The sequence below is a fragment of the Mobula hypostoma genome, chromosome 9, assembly GCF_963921235.1.
Source record: "Mobula hypostoma chromosome 9, sMobHyp1.1, whole genome shotgun sequence".
NCBI classification, from domain to species: domain Eukaryota; kingdom Metazoa; phylum Chordata; class Chondrichthyes; order Myliobatiformes; family Myliobatidae; genus Mobula; species Mobula hypostoma.
Window position 1 is genome coordinate 31,093,863 of NC_086105.1, and position 20,369 is coordinate 31,114,231.

A 20,369-nucleotide genomic window follows, 5' to 3' on the forward strand; every position below is an offset into this window, starting at 1 on the left:
CTGCCATATCATCCTATTCTTACCCTCACTAGTCCATGGCAAAGACAGCAATCCAGATATTACTACCCTTGACTTAAGTCTTTAAAGCTTATTTTTTTATCATCCTTTACATTATTATAGACAAAGAGGTCTGAGATTTTGGTTGCTAACTTCATATCCTGAGGTCACCTGCAAGAGAGGTGAAGAAACTTGGCTGTGATAGAATAAAGGACCCTACGGAAAATCCTGGCAATTTTGGACGACGTTTCTCAACCTCTGCATGGCACCTTGTCTGAACAGAGGAGCACATTTACTAATAGACTAAGATGCCTGCACTGCTCCAAAGAGCTCTATAGTAGGTCATTCTTACCGTCGGCCATAATGAGTCAATCTATAGCCGGGAGAAGCGGTGGCCCCCTTCTGTTAGACTGTTTAAAATAATTTATTTTTTGTTCTTTCTTATTTCTCTTCTAACATTTGTATATCTGTGCACTTGTAATGCTACTGTGATACTGTAATTTCCTTTGGGATCAATGAAGTACCTATCTGGCAACACACATCAAGATAATTGAAGTCGACAATTTGGGCCAAGACCCTTCGTCAGGACTAAGGGTCCCAGCCCAAAACATTGACTGTACCTCTTCCTAGAGATGCTGCCTGGCTTGCTGCGTTCACCAACAAATTTGATGTGTGTTGCTTGAATTTCCAGCATCTGCAGAATTCCTCCTGTTAAAGTATCTATCTGTCTAGTTTTAGTCTGTTTTGCCACCTAGTGGAATGTTTCAGTATAGGTACAAACTTGTTTTGGGAAATCAATCACCATCCATAAATCTTCATAGAAGTCTTCAATTATCTCCTTGTACCTCAGCGACTAATGAATAATGTATTTGAACGCTTGGCTCCTACTGTCTCTTTAAAGTTGTCTTTTATTTCTTCTGATGTTCTAGCAGGAATGGAATAGCAGGCATACAATTACCACGAAAGTACAATAAATTGATGCCATCAGATACAAGCCAAGGTCTTGATGAATCAGGATTATATAGACAATGTGCAGGAGTAGGCCATTCAGCCCTTCAAGCTAGCACCGCCATTCACTGTGATCATGGCTGATCATCCACAATCAGTACCCTGTTCCTGCTTTCTCCCCATATCCCTTGGCTCCGCTATCTTTAAGAGCTCTATCTAACTCTTTTTTGAAAGAATCCAGAGAATTGGCCTCCACTGCCTTCTGAGGCAGAGCATTCCACAGAACCACAACCCTCTGTGTGAAAAAGTTTTTCTTCAACTCCGTTCTAAATGGTCTACCCCTTATTCTTAAACTGTGGCCTCTGGTTCTGGACTCCCCCAACATCGGGAACATGTTTCCTTCCTCTAGCGTGTCCAATCCCTTAATAATCTTATATGTTTCAATCAGACCCTCTCTCATCCTTCTGAATTCCAGTGTATACAATCCTAGTCGCTCCAATCTTTCGACATATGACAGTCCCGCCATCCCGGGAATTAACCTTGTGAACCTACGCTGCACTCCCTCCATAGCAAGAATGTCCTTCCTCAAATTTGGAGCACACAATACTCCAGGTGTGGTCTCACCAGGGCCCTGTACAACTGCAGAAGGACCTCTTTGCTCCTATACTCAACTCCCCTTGTTATGAAGGCCAATATGCCATTAGCTTTCTTCACTGCCTGCTGTACCTGTATGTTTACTTTCAGTGACTGATGAACAAAGACACCTAGATCTCATACTTCCCCTTTTCCTAACTTGACACCATTCAGATAGTAATCTGCCTTCCTGTTCTTGCCACCAAAGTGGATAACCTTGATTTCACATTAAACGAAAATAGAACTGGGGGTAAAGGTTTGAAGGGAGTGACACCCCACCCCCCACCCCGTTTCTCGGCCTTGGGTCGCCTCCACCCCCCCGGGCCAGGACCCACAACCTCACGACCTCCACCCTCGGCCTTCACCACCAACATACCAGGTCAGCCGATGCCCGGTCTCCTCCTTTATCCCCGTTGAGCTTATTATCACTAACTTTTAGATTTGAACAGGCACTGTAGATGAAATTGATCTTCATTTCAACCACAAACAAAAGTCCATTTGGTACCATCTTCATCTGAGCAGTGAGAAATCAGAGACATGAAATGTCTAAGTATATGAAAGGTATCTTACAGGAAAGTTCCTGTAGCATTAAAACAATACATATGTTGCAGTACGTGTATTTTTTGTAAAATTAAATTATATTACAATTGACTTTGAAAATACAAATATATTATTCATGCAAGTATGTTATTCATGTTGTCAGTTGCTTTGACCACTTTGGCACAAAGGTTATGTTGATAGTTCACATGAACGTATCTTTCAAAAATGACTGAGATGGAAGCAGAACTGTGCATATAAAACGATTTTCTAAAGAAAAGCCCAATGTTATGACAGGCTTATTTGTTAGAATGCATGAGCCTACCCAGGATAATGATCTACGTCTGAGGCAAATGTTCGTACTTCGTATTTCACACTTCTTGGTCGGGTTAACTGGCCTAAGCCTCTGTGCTAATTATAAATTATTTTAGACAGTGCAGGCAATTGTTGATAATTCATCTTCTTTAAACTGCAAACTGCAGGAAACGGTATCTCAGTTCCATTTTAAAATCACTGTTGTATGTCTGCCGCTGATGAAGATGAGCGGAGTTGGTGAATTGAACTCCTCATCCTCCTTCATAACCTTTTGAGGTCAGATCATCTGTTAAACAGTCTCTGGCTTTGTGAAGGCTACAACATAGACCTTAGGACACAATGACAACATTTGGGTATTTAGGGAATACATGGAGGGGAGAGAGGAAGAAAGGTTGTGGACTTTCTTTGGTCTTACACTGGATTAGAATTCTTTATTGTCTCTGATTATGTTCCTTGCCACAGTTTACAAAGACTACCAGAAGGCAATATGCAAACAATGGTTCAATGGTTCCATTAAATATCAGAGAATGTGTACAATATACAGCCTGAAGTTCTTACTCTCCGCAGACATCCTTGAAACAGATGAAAATCACCAATGAATGAATGATAAAGAAAAAAGTAAGAAGCCCAAAGCCCCATGCCCCCTCCCTTGCAGCAAGCAGCATCAACTCTTCCCCTCCCTCCGCTTATTCTAGCATAAAGCATCAGCATTCCCACCATGCAAGGAGCAGCAAAGCCACCCCAGAAGAGACCATGGTCTGCAGTACATCAAAAACTAACTGTTCACTGCAGCATTTCAACATCCCACAGGGCCTCTCTCTCTCTAACGAGAGAGAGACAGATATCAATTTTTGCACTGCGAGAGGGGGGACAAACAGTCACTGTTCTGATGTTACTGTCACAGTCTGCAGTATCACTTTTTATTTCGAGTTCCCCAACTCGAAAATCAGCAGCAGACACTCATCCGCCATCGAGACAGAGAGAGGGGGAGGGAGGGAGAGCATCGCCCGAGTGCAGAGGCCTCTGTTTTCGACAGCCGCTCTCGCTGTTGCGGCTCTCCATAATGTTCGTGACACACGGTGAGAATTCATGTCGACAGGGCCATACAAAGCCACACCCAATAGTGCCTAACTACAGGCTGTACCTGGAGGTCAGTGAGCTCCAAGAACAGGAACACACTGCTATGCAGAGCCGCAGTTTGAGTGTTGCTGTAGTCACAGCCTCTGACAGGACCCCATCCACCATGAAAAGGAGAATACAAGAAAGTTCCTAAAATTCAGGGATACTTATTAGTTTGTGAGATCTTTAGCAAGGTCAGCACTGACCGTGATGAGCGGAGTTCTTACACAGCTACATTGCTCTGGTAAAGGTACTCTCACAGTGCTGAGAAGGATTAGCTACACAAGGCTGAAATGTAGTTTGATTGGTCCTCAAGTCCAAGAATAGGTTTGGCATTCCAGATTGATGCTGCCATTCATTATACAAGTGAAATGAAAGTTTTATCATAAGTTCTTATGACGCTGTTGCCACTTTGCAACCCCATAAGAAGTGAAGAAAGGGTTAAATGGCAGCAATATGTTATAGGTAGAGAAACAGCATTTAGGAACACAAGTACAAGGGCACCCTATACCATCTCCTCTGCACTAGTTGTGTTAGGTGGTGGTAAAGGTTTACCTGTTGATATGATGACTATTTGTGGCATACAGCAGACAGAGAGTTCTTGTAAAACTAATATGTACTGCATCTCTGGCATTGGAGTTCCTAGTGCCACATTTCCCAGAGTCAACCTCACTGAGGATCACTTCACCCAAATGCAGCTTTCTGTCTGCAGTGGCATTGCACAAAATGAGCAACTGTGACTCAAGGGCCAAACTGCATGCACATACTCGAGATACCTCAGCCAGTGAGAGTGTGTATATTGGGCTATGAAAATATTAAATGCCCACATAACATACGTAAAATATGAAGCAGCTTATCACCTTTTCAACACACACAAAATGCCGACGGAACTCAGCAGGCCAGGCGGCATGGAGGGAAAAGAGTAAACAGTCAATGTTTCGGGCCGAGACCCTTCATCAGGACTGGAAAGAAAGATGAGAAGCCTTGTGTGTGTTGCTTGGATTTCCAACATCTGCAGATTTTCTCTTGTTTGTGTTCTCCCCTTTTCCGCCATTTAGGTACTCAAGGCATTGGTTTGTGTCTCCTCCTCCACGAGCCCAAAGTGATTACATGAGTACCTGCTTATTCACTGGATCTTCGTGGACCCGGCAGTCATAAACAAAAGATCTGTTTTCAACTGCCCATCATAATATCAAAGTTATATTTGGTCTGTATCTGAAATATCTGCAAGCCAAGAGCCACAGTGGTAATAAGGTCAGGGGTACAATTTCTGACCTGGACTCTCTCTATTTCTGACCTAGATAGTGTTATGGAGCATTGAATGACCCAACACATGCTGGATGCACAAGTTCCAGTAGCCTCATACATGTAAATTGAACCCTCTTCATTCATTGATGCAGTGCAGTTCTTAAAGCTGTTCATCTGAACTTTGTATATTGATGTTCTCTATGTGTTTTCTCTTTCATAAACATATGCCAATTAATGACAGTTACCCTATATTCTTCTGGAAACTTTAAGGAACAGAAGGTCAAATCTTACAGTGTTTATAAGAAGACAACAATTGAAATGAAGTGTTATATTCTGCAGTTTTCTACTGCAGTCTGTAGAGTTGCAATATTGCAATGGATGTCAAATATATGAGGGGAAGAATGAATGAAACTTCATAAGAGAAGTGGAAAATGGGAATTTCGAACAGTGGAGACCTTCATAATTATCGTTGCCTCTCCTGTTCCAATACCTCCCTGTGCCAAGACTCCTTCACTTTCTGTAAAGGAACCACAAATTGGAACTTTAATGACCCACTGCCATCATGCCACAGTTCCACAACCCCATCCTCACTCCAGCTGGTGACCATCAGCATAATCTAACTAGACATGCAAATAAAACTGACTAGTTGTTTGTCACACAATTCCCATTTTACCAACCACCTCAGTATTGTGTCTGGGCAACTTACTCAGATCTTGTCATGTTGTCTACACTCTAAATTAACACATTGATTTGGCTACAGTGCACAGTTCTCTTGTGCTACATATGCCTTATGAGCAGTTTGGTTCATTCAATTCCATTACAGTGAATCGGAATCAAGTTTAATATCACCAGCATATGTCATGGATTTTATTAACATTGAGGCACCAGTACAATGCGATACATAATAATAGAGAGAGGAAAAAACTGTGAATTACAGAAGTATATATTATACTGCATAATGTAAACTGAACTCTGATTTGAGATGAAAACAAAATTGCACTATGCTTGGTGATGGGTTGTTTTGTCTTGAGTTTCACAAAGTTTATGTTTCCCTGTTGAAATAATTTAAGAAAGGCAATTCTGAATAAGAAAGACAAAGTGATTTATCAAAGGTAAGAAATGATGTATAATGATCTGAATGATTTATAATGCGGCCAAAAATGCGAGATAGCCAGCTTTAAGACATCCTCAAGCCTAAACAATTGTTGCAATTTTAAATCCACAAAACAAGGATTAGATGTGAAATGAATTGCTATAAATATTTACAGCCTCACACTATTCTCTTGGGCTGACGCAGATCACTCCTTGTATAATTGGATACCATAAGGCAACCCCTAACAGTTAGGGTTATGGCTTTGAAGAACTACTAAGGTACAGTAATACAGCAGAAAAACACGCCCTTCAGCCCAAGTTACCTGTACTGCTCTGGGTGCCCACCTAAGCTCGTCACATTTGACTGGGTTTGACCTGTATCCCACTAAAACCAAGTTGTCATTCCCACTTCAGAGAAAGGAGAAGATTGGTTAGCGTGGGAAACTGAAATGACGCACACAGACCAAACAGAATTTTTTTTTTTTTGCTGCACTTAAGACACAATCACCCTTTGAGAGATCCATTGTGCTACCTTTTTCTCTTATTGTTCTCCAAGCTGACAGTTCCAATGCTATCCATAAAACATGGAAATACGTTCCATTTCCTACTTCCAATCCATCATATTTGCTTCGAAATGGTATTTGTGAAATCTAATATTTCTGCAGTCTAACACTTTACTTTTTACATGTTCGAAATACGTTGTATATCTCTGAGTAAATCATCTAAATGCTGGTGAACATTTCGCCGACCAGCCCTCATTCCATTAGCATTCCTGTTGCCCACAGTATTGGTACTTCCATCGACGGTCCCTGTCAATAAGAGTGAGGACAGCAAATTAAGATATAATAAAATAACTTGGTTGAAAATATATAGAGGAAATTTCACTAATAGAAACAGTTTCAAATTCACATGGAAATTGATAGTCCACAATAAACATAATTTCCTCAGTATAGGTTTCCCATTTACAAACATACTAAATTACCTCTGTTGCTGCCTCTATACAAGTTCTGAAAGTGCCTTTATAACCCAGGCAATTAAACCAAACTCAGAAGGATCTTGACAATATTTGAACACAACGTATTACCCAAAAAGAGAACCAAAGTAAAAATGATAACAAGCAGCGATTCACTCACTCGTAATGGTTATCATGGTAGCTGGAGACGCTGACAAGGTAGCTGGAGTCTGGAACTTGCCAACTGAAGTACCCGTCGAAAATATTCATGTAGTTTGTCCAGACAGAGTTTTGGAGGCAGACATTTTCAGCGTGGCAGCAGTAAAATCTCCATCTGACATAGATAAAGCAATAAACCAATCACTAAGACAGTATTTAAACATAATAAAGGGTTTGATCAGGGCGATGTAGGCAGACTGGTGCGCTTCAGTGAAGAATGGCCCTACGGTCTGCATTGGCTAGCGGGACGGCGCTGAACTGAATACTACTGGTTTGATGTTTGATATTCTATGTGTTGCTCACTCCTTTTTTACCGTTTGCACAATTTGTTCTTTTTTTTGTGCATCGGGTGTATGATTTTTCTTTGAAGGGGTTCCATGGTGTTTCTTTGTTTCGTGGCTGTCTGCGGGAGGACAGATCTCAGAGTGGTATTTTGTATGCATTCTTTAGTAATGAATCTAGTTTGAACTTGGAATATAAAGGAGCCTTAAAGCTGCTAATAAAAGAGAATATGGATAAAATAGGACATTTAAGAACATTTGGAATTGCATGTACAGTACATACCAAATGGGGGAGCAGTGAGTGAAGAGAATAGTGGTGTGGTCATAAAGAGCAGGGATGGGCACGGACTGCCTTGCCTCTGAACTATGGTCTCAGTAGCACTAAGCTGGAAGTGAACGTCTGTGCCTTGTGTGTGTTGTTAGTACAGTAATGTGTAATGCGTACAGTGTAATATGGAGAATTGCAAAGATTTTTCTTCAGGATTATTGGTCTTTTCTGTCGCATGTTTCACTGTGCATTTGCACAGATCAGGTGCATGCCAATTCATCATATGGATCCTATAAACTTCTAAGATCTTCAAAGGTATTTGATTAAAGCAGTTTGCAAAATATCTCTCAAACACGAGGAAATCTGCAGATGCTGGAAATTCAGGCAACACACATCAACGTTGCTGGTGAACGCAGCAGGCCAGGCAGCATCTCTAGCATTTCCTAGGGATGCTGCCTGGCCTGCTGCGTTTACCAGCAACTTTGATGTGTGTTGAAAAATATCTCTATCAGCTTATCATTTTTTTTGCATTGAATGGCAAATGTATTCTGTGCTGTTGATGTATGAATCCAGACCATTCCAAACCTAACCTAGTGGCTTCACTTTGAGCAGGCACCATTGCCTTCACACTCAATTCCAATCATATTGTTTATCCTGAAAGACTTCTTGTTTCTTTCCACTTAAGAACTTCTGATCTTACCCGTAGGAGTCACGGTTTCTGATGTAATTGGATTATCTATGCTGCTATTTTGCGACTTTTCCACTTTAACAGTTGCAAGATGTGGGCCAACAACCCCAAATAGTAATTTATGGTTTTCTTGTGCTCAGATCTAAATTTGAGCCCCCTTGCTTCTAGTCTCCATTAAGTCACAGTGATTTACTGTACAACAGGAAATTTATAGACACTTAATGCTTTGGTCAACTTCGTCATGTCAGCCAGTTTCACTTCTTTTCTGATCCTTTCTCACTAGAGGTTCATAGCAGAGCAACATGTAGAGAGTGTGTAGAGAACTAGACAGGAACATCAGAGAACTCTAAATGGTGTGTTTGGTTTTCTCAAAGTTCCCCTTCGTGTACACCTGCACATCATCACAGAGGTGATCAGATATTCTACAGCCACTGTCACACTCATTTCACATCAGACAGCTTTTGCTTTTAAAAAGAAAATGATGAGGTGCCGTAATAGTGGTTTTAGGTTTTGGCACTGAAAATTATCATCCAGGTACCTTTCAAGTGTGCTATGTCTTTTCACATTCTCCTGTGAGTTGAAATCCCTAAAATGAAAGAATATTTCTCTTCCCAGCTCCTCTCTAATCCTGTGAACTCTCATTTTTCTAATTAGTCTACTATAGGGGTCAAACATTTGCTAAAATCCATGTGATCACATCGAGTGGTATCTCTTTTCCCCGTTAGCATCTCAGCATCTTAGTGGGCAGTATCCCGTCTGTAATGGAATGAATCGGAAATGGTCAGAAGAAGTCTACCCCCAACTGAACTGTATATTTGATAAGGTTGATTTACATTGTCCCTCAACATTTTTTGTAACTGTTTGCCCAGAGCAGGAGCTCATCTAATTGTCTTATAATTGGTTTGTCTCTTTCTCCCTTTTTAATCTGTGGTACCAAGTTAGCAATTACCCAGTCTGTGCCTGTAGTCAAAGAGATCAGAACCTTTGCTATTTTCCTACCCTCTTCCATTAAGAGCCCATAATGCCTCTTCCACAGACATTGGATCCATTTGTACTTTGAATGTTTAATGTGAGTGTTCCTTTCAGAACTGTGCATATTATGTGGTATGATTTTAGATTCATTATTGTTCCAGTCACTGTTGTGAGCTAACTGCCTTCAAAGGACACACACAAAAATTGCTGGTGAACACAGCAAGCCAGGCAGCATCTATAGGAAGAGGTACAGTCGACGTTTCGGGCCGAGACCCTTCATCAGGACTAATGAAGTTACTTTAGTCCTGACGAAGGGTCTCGACCCGAAACATCGACTGTACCTCTTCCTATAGATGCTGCCTGGTCTACTGCATTCACCAGCAATTTTTATGTGTGTTGCTTGAAATTCCAGCATGTGCAGATTGCCTCGTGTTTGTGCCTTCAAAGAAGGATGTTTTATTGAGGAGGAGCCAAATTGAGAAGGATATTGTTTCAGTAAAAGAGAGTTTAGGGAAATAAACAGAAAGAGAGACAGTAAAGAAGAAAAAAAAACACACACGCAACCAGAAAAACAGAGGGAAAGCCAAACCTCTTGTTGTTGGTAGAGAAGGTCTGTCAGACCACTAATAGAGGTGAAGTTGAAAATGGAAACAATGCCAAATCAGTGAACACTATAATTTTTTGTTGATTTTTGCAAATGGAAGAAATTACACTCAATTGTTTTAAAATAGACAGAATCCAAAGGCTAATGAGGATGAAGCAAATACTTTACAAAGTACCTCCTATCCTCTTCATGGTTCTGGTGGTAAGACTTGTACACCACTAATAATGGAGTTAAATGGGCAGGTGAAGGTGAATTCTTCATCAAAGTTATTCACGTAGTTGCTCCACGTACAAAAAGGCTGCTGGCTGAATGACGTCCGACATAGGAAATCCCATTGACGATCCTCATGGTGATTGTTATGCTGACTAGAACAGAAAGTACGGAGCATTTTCAGGAGAATTGCAGTTTTTAGAATACCTACAATCGCAGGTCTGGAAATCCATAAGAGTGTGTATTCTGTTAAACCGGATGAAGAAAGTCTCTTCCTTTACTCTCAAAATAATCAACTGAAATGTGCGGAGAGAGCACTGAACCAATGTTCATTGTTCCACAGCCCAAAGGATGTCACTTATACCCCAAAACAAGACCGGTAGTGAAGTTAGTGAGGGTGATGGGAATACTCCCCTGGCCTAGAGGTGTTATAACAAGGTAGCTGAAAAAAGAAATTCAGATCTTATACACTCAGTAGCCACAGGACTGGAACCCGGTAACCCAGTGTGATCTTCTACTGCTTTGCCCACAGAAGAGCCACTCACTGGATTTTTGTTTTTTTTTGTTTTTTACACCATTCTCTGTAAACTCCATAGATTCTTGTGTGTCAAAATTTCAGGAGATCAGCACTTACTGAGATACTCAAATCACACTGTTAAGCACCAACAATCATTTCACTGTCACATCTCTTCCCTATTCTGATGTTTGTGCTGAACAACAACTGAATCTCTTGACCAAACCAAAAAGTCTGCATGCTTTTGTACATTGAGTTGCCGCCACATAATTGACTGATTAAATAATTGCATTAACGAGCAGGTGTACCTAATAATGTGGCCCCTGAGTGTTTGTACTAAAACCAATCCCACCATTATAGAATTTAAATCTGCCACCAAATTACCGTGCAGAAGCTTTTAATCACTTACCTGATAATTGTATTAATTGTTTCAAATGTGGGGCAAGTAAAAGACAGTTCGCCATCAAAGTCATTCACCCAGCGATTTTCTGAAATGGAGCACAGTCATTTCTAATTCGCCAGACATAAAATGTGATACAAGTACAGTTGAAGCTGTCTTTCAAGAAATTGACAATTAGTAACAATTATAGGATGCAGGTTCAGGAACTTGTAGAGGAGGAAATATTTAATCTGCCAAATTTCAATGCAAAATATCTGTTTGTAACCAACTGAACTATGATATCAAATACTACCTAATGTGGTTTAAAATCTGTGTCATTATCTGAAAAATAAATCACCAAAGAGGTTCTCATTTCAATAATTAATTTATTTAACTGCTGTATAAATGCTAGCCTTTATCGTTTACTGAAAGGAACTGAATTCTTAACAGCTGTGTATTTCTAGTGTGATTTATTTTACGAGATATTCATTAAATGATCTGAATCCTCTACAGCAGCAGGGGAAGGTATGAACAGGGGAATGTGAGGAGAGAAAGGGAAGGAGGAATGAAGGGTGGGGTGGGGAAAAAGGTATTTTCCATCAGGCCGAGCTCTCCTCACACCTGCAGAAGTGAACCTAATTTTATATTGCAATTTGAAGTTAAGAACAGGGTGTGGCAGGAAGTAGTAGCCCAGAATTCGGAGAAATGGAAATAGGATGTAAGAAACGTGTGTTCATAACCTCCAAAGACAGCCTCTTGTTCTCAGAAATCAACCAAAGGGACTTTCTCTTAACTGCCCCCGATATAATTATATCCCCACTTAAATATGAAAACAAAAATGCACACAATATCCACGTGTGGTCTCATGAAAGGTCTGTATTCAATCTTCCTGGAAAACGTTTCACTTACTTTGATGATAATTTGCTGTTCTGGTACGCTAGCTTTCTAATTTTGTGTATGAATACTGTACATCTGGATGGCCGCAACATCCTTTTGCACCTCAGCAATATTATATTTTTGCTACACATCCAACCAAAGTGGATAACCACAACTTATACTCCATTTGCCAAACTTTGCAAACCCTTTTGCTTTGCATTCTCCGCACAACTTGCATTTCTGTCTCGCTCCCATCTTGGAAGAGGAAGAGCTCGAGCTTAATCACACTGTCTAGTTCGCTGACGACACGGTAGTGGTGGGGCTCATCACAAATAACAATGAGATGGCCTACAGAGAGGAGATAGAAGAGCTCAAGGCCTGGTGCCAGGCAAATAACTTCTTCTACATTGTCTACAAGAGAAAGGAGATGGTAAGGAGAACTTTGACCACTTGCACCACTCTTCGCATTGATGGCACAGCAGTGGAAGCTGCAAACAGTTTCAAACTCCTGGGGGTGCACATCTTGCACCACCTTTCATGGTCCCAGAGCATGTCAAGAAAGCCCACCAACACCTCCACTTCCTGAGGAGACTAGAGAGGGATGGACTATACATATCAGTACTCACGACTTTCTACAGGTGTGCAGTAGAGAGCATTCTGACATGCAGAATCACTTCATGGTATGGAATCTGCACTGTGGCAGACAGGAGGGCTCTACAATGGGTAGTCAAAACTGCCCAAAGCATCATTGGCACCAACCTACCTGCCATCAAGGACATACAGAGCTGTGCAGAAGTCTCAGGTGCATATATACAGCTAGGGTGCCTAAGACTTTTGCACAGTACTGTATTTGTCAACGTGGAGTGGAGAACGAGTGTGTAAATCCGATGAGCAAAGGATATTGGGAATAGCGAGAGTGGAGTGCCACAGGAGGGGCAGGGGGCAGAGAAGGAATTCCATGGGTGCGGGGAGGTGCAGGTGCAGACACACCCAGCTCTGAGACATGAGAGACGCAGATTTGATTCCAAACAATTGGTTTATTGTTTGTTACAGAGTGTCTCTCTGGTGCTTCCCACTCTTTCCCCTTTTCCCAACCATGATTCCCCTTCCCACTCTCAGTCCACATTAGAGACCCATATCAGAATTTTCACTCATGTATGTTGTGAAACTTGTTTATTTACAGCAGCAGCAGCAACATTACAATGCAATACATAAAATTATTACAGTACTGTGCAAAAGTCATAGGCACACTAGCTATATATATATGTATGTGCCGATGACTTTTGCAGAGTACTATGTATACAGAAAAGTGTTGGAAGAAGACCAGCAATATCATGAAACATTTTACCCACCCTACTTATGGACTGATTATCCCATTCCTGTCAGGGAGGAGGCTATGTAACATCCATACCAAGTCCACCAGACTCAGAAAAAGTTACTTTCTCAAGCATTAAGACTGATCAACACCTCCACCCAATATCCCCTCCCCTCACTCTCTTCCACCAACATTGCCTCTAATCTTTTTAAAGCTGCATGGAGCAACCATTGCTCAAAACCAAAAATTTTTTGGGGGGCCTGAAAACCATGGCATTTTAAAAGTTTTTTAAAAATATGCACATCAAACAAACACAAACCACAACTCACAACACAATTAAATGATGTCAGAAAGGCAAAACAGTCAGGCACAATGGCAAAAGTAATATATTTTCACCAGACTGTGTCACCTTTCTGCAAGCCAGTGGTTTATTAGCAATGAGCTACTGACTTCCATTCTGTATTTATTGTTACAATTTGTAACAGTGTTGTAACTTGAAACAGTGACAACGTAAATATGCTGAAGCTCTAAAATGTTTCAAAGTAAAGGTTGTGGTTCATTTGTTATTTGGAAAATTTAAGGATTATATTCTTTAACACATAATTATAGTATTTCAAAATTATATTAACATAATTCAAAAATATATTAACATAATATAAAAGAAAATTCCATCTGTGTGACAACAAAGACTATGCATGGGAGCATTTCAGTTACTGTGCAGCCACACACCTGAGCAGCTTAGAGGAAACAGTGACCCTCATCACCACTAATGTATTATTTCCTGTCAGAGTCACCTTATGTCGAGACACTCCTGTGCTTAGCCCCATTTTATGGACATGCAAATAATCTTAAATGAACTACCATATGTATTTATATTTATTGTGTTTTTCATTATTGTGTTTTTTTGTGCTGAATCGGATCCAGAGTTATAATTACTCTGTTCTCCTTTACACTTATATTCTGAAAAAATACATTAAATGATCTTGAATCTTTCAATTTTCAACAAACTTGGTTACAATACCCTTGGTGTACTGATATTAACTTGACTGATTCAAAGATTTTCCATGTTCCCAATTCATACAAGACAAAACTAACTTTCCTGAGTGTATAACCATTGCACATATTAAAGTATATGCAACAATGTGTACATTCATATAGTTTATAACTCCTAAAAACAACTCTGGAACATCCCGTGTTTTCGGAATTGAAGCATCTGTGTGATACAGTACAATACTGAAACGTGAGGAAACTACCAATGAGCACAGTGTCTATGGTTTATGGAGAAAAAACTGAATTCACCATCATGATATCAGGTCACTGTCTCTGGCTCCTGGAATGTGCACATGGAAATATTGGGAGATGACAAGTCTGGACTTTCTCGGGATTCTCGGAAAGAAAAAGAATTGTATACATTTCTCTGACATTAAATGTACCTATTGAAACCTATTGAAAATCTTTATCAGTTCAGGAAAAATAATAGCACAATGTAACACCAGGTTAATAATAATGTATTAAAAAGAGAAAATGCTGAAAACAGTCAGCAGGTCAGGGAGAGAAATAGTTATTGATTCTGGTTTAAGACACTTCATCAGAGTGCTGGCTTGCTAAGTGTTTCTAGTATTTTCTGCTTTTATTTCAGAATTCCCTGAAGTTTCTTCGATTTTCACTAATGGTGCATTGCTTTGTTTATCTACTCAGGTGCAATTTTCATATTTTACTTGACGTTATACAGCAGATTTCCAGTGACTTACCAGGAAGCCTAAAATCATCAGGTGTTTCTGCTGAAAATGAAAAGGTTACTGATTTTAGTTAACATCATTTCTTACGGGAGATGGAGTCAATTGCAACTAGGAAAATTGTGATAATTGCAGTGAAAAGTCTGAATCGTAAAAGGTTCAGCTTCCATGCCTAAAAATGACTTTGCTTTAAATACAATGCAAGACTTAGCTGCATGAACAATTAACTCACAGATTTTTGTCCTCCAAAGATAAAACAAGTATTTGATTCTAAATTATGGAACAGCATAATTAATTATTTTCTCTCTGTATTAAAGTTCAATAACTCATGCATAAAAACAGCATTGGTGAGATTGGACGATTGGATTATAAGTGGAACATATGAAACAAAATATTAAATGCCGACCATTGTGTGGAGGCTGGAGTAATGGAAGACCTATATCAATGTCGTAGTCTCCTGAATTGTCTTTAAATATCCCATGTGAATTAACTCAGGAACTCTCAGTCCAGTTCTAATGAACAACTAGCCTGCAGCCAATCAAAAATTATAGATCTAAGAGTAATTCAACATTAACTAATGTTGGCCAGAACAACAGGGTAATAAAACATCTTCCTTTCATTTAAACTTCAATTAGCCTGATGTCTTAGCGTCCCCCTTGATGCTGGTGACTACTCCCTCTGAAGTACTGAGTATGTTGGATTAGTGTAGTGCGAGATAACCAAGCTTTTACTGTACCTGAAGGCTGTCCATGGATACCAGCAATGACAAGAAGAAGAAGAAGACCGAGTGTCCTCATTGTTTCTGTTCAAAGGGTGGCACTTACACGAGGCACTTATTCCTCATATTTATACCCAGGCAAGTGTTTCCAACAGCTGCTTGTTTAAACACTAATCTGTTTTGTGTATTTGTATTTCACAATCCCACTTAGTGCAGGTGCTCTGAGAAAGTCAACATTAGCAATCTTTGAAAAATTGTTTAGTGGAAAAAAAGAGAACTCCCGGTGCTTCAAACAAAAGAAAATCTGCGGATGCTGGAAACCCAAGCAACACACACGAAATGCTGGAGGAACTCAGCAGGCCAGGCAGCATTAATGGAAAAAAAGTAGAGTCAACATTTCGGGCCAAAACCCTTCAGCAGGACTCTGGACTCCAGGTGCTTTTTGAGAGAAAAGGAATACATTTCTACATTACATTTTGCTAAGAACATTTCAGAATCAAAATTAGAATCAGCTTTATTGTCACTGCCTTATATGATGTGAAATGTTTTCTTTTGCATACAGGGTAAAGACATGAAATTGCTATAAATTACAAAATAAATATATAGTGCAAAAATAAAAAGAATAATAGACAATAGACAATAGGTGCAGGAGTAGGCCATTCGGCCCTTCGAGCCAGCACCACCATTCACTGTGATCATGGCTGATCATCCACTATCAGTATCCAGTTCCTGCCTTATCCCCATAACCTTCGATTCCACTATCTTTAAGAGCTCTATCCATCTCTTTTTTGAAAGCATCCAGAGACTTGGCCTCCACAGCCTTCTGGGGCAGAGCATTCCATATATCCACCACTCTCTGGGTGAAAAAGTTTTTCCTCAACTCCGTTCTAAATGGCCTACCCCTAATTCTTAAACTGTGGCCTCTGGTTCTGGACTCACCCATCAGCGGGAACATGCTTCCTACCTGCAGCGTGTCCAATCCCTTAATAATCTTATATGTTTCAATAAGATCCCCTCTCAGCCTTCTAAATTCCAGAGTATACAAGCCCAGTTGCTCCAATCTTTCGACATATGACAGTCCCGCCATCCTGGGAATTAACCTTGTGAACCTACGCTGCGCTCCCTCAATAGCAAGAATGTCCCTCCTCAAATTTGGAGACCAAAACTGCACACAGTACTCCAGGTGTGGTCTCACCAGGGCCCTGTACAGCTGCAGAACGTCCTCTTTGCTCTTATTCTCAATTCCCCTTGTTTTGAAGGCCGGCATGCCATTAGCTTTTTTCACTGCCTGTTGTACTTGCATGCTTGCTTTCAGTGACTGGTGCACAAGAACACCTAGATCTCATTGTGCTTCCCCTTTTCCTAATGACTCCATTTAGATAATAATCTGCCTTCCCGTTCTTACCACCAAAGTGGATAACCTCACATTTATCCACATTAAACTGCATCTGCCATGCATCTGCCCACTCACCCAACCTGTCCAAGTCACCCAGCATTCTCATAACATCCTCTTCACATTTCACACTGGTGTTCATGGACCATTCAAAAGTCTGATCATGGACGGAAAGTATCTCTTCCTAAATCTTTGAGTATAGGTCTTCAGCCTCCTGTACGGTCGTCCTTGATGGTGGTAAAAAGAAGAAGGCATTTCTCAGACGGTAAGGGTTCTTAATGATGAAAGTCAACTTCTCGAGGCACCATCTCTTGAAGATGTCCTTGATGGTCGGTGGGTTGTGCCTTTAATGGAGCTGACCAAATCTACAACCTCTGCAGCCTCTTCCAATCCTGTGCATCAGAGGCTGCATACCAGGCAAGAGTTTTTGCTGCTGTAACAAATCTCATCAAATTTAACTAAGCCTACAGCCCAGCATTGTTTTTTTTTAATCAGGTGATAGGTTTTTTGGCCTATGTTCTGCAACCCTTACAAACCATGGTAGGGAACTGCAGCTGGAACTGGATGATCTTTGCATCTTGTAGAAGAATGAGAGATTGATAGACAGAAGCTCAGGGAGGCTGTCACATCTGTGTTGCAGGAGACGGGTAGTTGGGTGCTGGTCAGGAAAGTGAAATGGAATAGGCAAACAGTGCAGAGTATCCCCTGTGGTCATTCCCCTCAAAGACAAGTATACAGTTTTGACACTGTTGGTGGGGACAAGCTATGCCACAACGACCATGTCTCTGGCACTGAGTCTGGCTCTGTGTCTCAGAAGAGATTGGTGGTGATAGTGGATTCAGTGATTAGGGGAATGGACTGAAATTTCCATGGACATGGAAGAGGCTCTTAAATGGTATGTTGACTCCCATGTGCCCAGGTCAGGGACATCTCAGGTCATGTCCACAAGGTAGAGTGAGCAGCCAGAAGTCATGCTACATATTGGTACCAATAACATAGGTAGGAAAAGGAATGAGGACCTGAAGAGCAAATATAGGGAGCTAGGAAGGAAGCTAAAAAGCAGAACCTCCAGGGTAGTAATCTCTGGGTTGCTACGTGTGCAACGTGCCAGTGAGGGTAAGAATAGGCAAATTAACATGTAGCTGAAGAATTGGTGCAGGGGGCAGGGTTTCAGATTTGCTTATGATTGGGATCTCTAATGGAAAAGGTATGACCTGTACAAAAGGGACAGGTTACACCTGAACTCAAGACAGACCAACATCCTTGTGGGCAGGTTTGCTAGAACCATTGGGGGTGGTTTAAGCTAGTTTGGCAGGGGATGGTAACTGGAATGATATGTCAGATGATGGAGCACTTGGTGTAAAGATAGTGTGTCTGTGAGGAAGGATAGCCAGTGCAAAGGCCATAAATGCTGTCAGTTGGATGGGATGAGATGTGTTTACTTTAATGCAAGAAGTATTAGGAACAAGGGTAAGGCACTTAGACCATGGATCAGTACATGGAACTATGACATTGTAGACTTTACAGAGACTTGGCTGTCAGAAGAGCAGGATTGGATACTGGATGTTCTGGAGTTTAGATGTTTCAAAAGGGACAGGGAGGGACATAAAGGAAGTAGGGAATGACCATGCTAATCAGGGATGTTATCATAGCTGCAGAAAGGGGGTAAGCCATGCAGGGGTTATCTACTGAGTGGGTGAGAGTCATAAACAGGAAGGGAGCGTGCTTGAGAAATATTGAACAGCAATTTCTCCCCCTACCCTGAATGGCAAAAGGGGCACTGAGGAGCTCAACTGGACTTATCACTTAAATACAGTGGCTATAACACAGGTCAGATCAGAGATGCAGCATCCTTCAGTGAGTTGGCTCACCCCTTAACACCCCAAAACCTTTCCACTAGGTAGGTGCAGTACAGGAGCATGACATACTCTTCACTTGCCTGGATGAATGCAGCTTGAACAACACTCAAGAAATTTCAAGGACCATTACCAGAAAGAAACAGAATTATCCAGTTTGTAATCAAAGACAAACCAGCACTTCCTTGAAAGGAGTTCACCATGGACTCAGTTGCCTTGAGCAGTACAGGTAGACAGCAGGATTGATCATATCATCCACATTGTATCATAAATGATTTCTAAGTTTGTAAAGTTGTAACACTCAGATATAATGTAATTTTAATGATGTTCTCATCTTTAGAAATGGTTGCATTATGAGTTTCATTTAAGTAAGTGTTGACGTTAGTTATGCAGAAAGAAACAATCTGCCAGCTGTACCTAACTCTTATGGGCACAGTGATCTTAGGAACATAGAAAACATACAGCACAATACAGGCCCTTCAACCCATAATGCCAAATATGAACTTACAGCTACAGTATGCCAAATATGAACTTACTTTAGAAATTACCTAGCCCTCTATTTTTCTAAGCTCCATGTACCTATCCAGGAGCCTCTTAAAAGATTCTATTGTATCCACCTCCACCACAGTCGCCAACAGACCATTCCGTGCACTTACCACTCTCTGTGTAAAAAAAACTTACCCCCAACATCCCCTCTGTACCTACTTCCAAGCACCTTAAAACTGTGCCCTCTCATGTTAGCCATTTCAGTCCTGGGGAAAAGCCTCTGACTATCCACATGACCAATGCCTCTCATCTTATTCACCTCTATCAGGTCGCCTCTCATCCTCCATCGCTCCAAGGAGAAAAGGGAAAGCTCACTCAACCTATTCTCATTAGGCATGCTCCCCAATCCAGGCAACATCCTTGTAAATCTTCTCTGCACCCTTTCTATAGTTTCCACATCCTTCCTGCAGTGAGGTGACAAGAACTGAGCACAGTACTCCAAGTGGGGTCTGAACAGGGTTCTATACGGCTGTAACATTACCTCTCGGCTCTTGAACTCAATCCCACGGTTGATGAAGGCCAATGCACCATATGCTTAATCCACACAGTCAACCTGTGCAGCAGCTTTGAATGTCCTATGGATACTGTCCCCAAGATCCCTCTGATCCTCCACACTGCCAATAGTCTTACCATTAACACTATATTCTCCCATCAGATTTGACCTACCAAAATGAACCACCTCACACTCATCTTGGTTGAACTCCATCTGCCACTTCTCAGCCCAGTTTTGCATCTTATCGATGTCCCACTGTAACTTCTGACAGCCCTTCACAATACCCCCAACCTTTGTGTCATCAGCAAATTTACTAACCATCATCCAGGTCATTTATAAAAATCATGAAGAGGTCCCAGAACAGATACCTGAGGCACACCACTGGTCACTAACCTCCATCCACAATATGACCTGTCTACAACCACTCTTTGCCTTCTGTGGGCAAGCAAATTCTGGATCC

At 41.0% G+C, this 20,369-nt stretch overlaps 1 protein-coding gene across 1 annotated transcript; it reads right to left on the reverse strand.

The window, feature by feature from the left end:
• Nucleotides 1-2,538: 2,538 nt before the first annotated feature.
• LOC134351603 (hemagglutinin/amebocyte aggregation factor-like) lies at nucleotides 2,539-15,734 on the reverse strand. Its single transcript, XM_063057974.1, is given in 7 exon segments — nucleotides 2,539-6,698; nucleotides 7,023-7,175; nucleotides 10,049-10,083; nucleotides 10,085-10,238; nucleotides 11,007-11,085; nucleotides 14,919-14,948; nucleotides 15,640-15,734. Coding segments are annotated over 7 exon segments (558 nt in total). The 5' UTR covers nucleotides 15,701-15,734; the 3' UTR covers nucleotides 2,539-6,652.
• Between the last annotated feature and the right edge of the window lie 4,635 nt (nucleotides 15,735-20,369).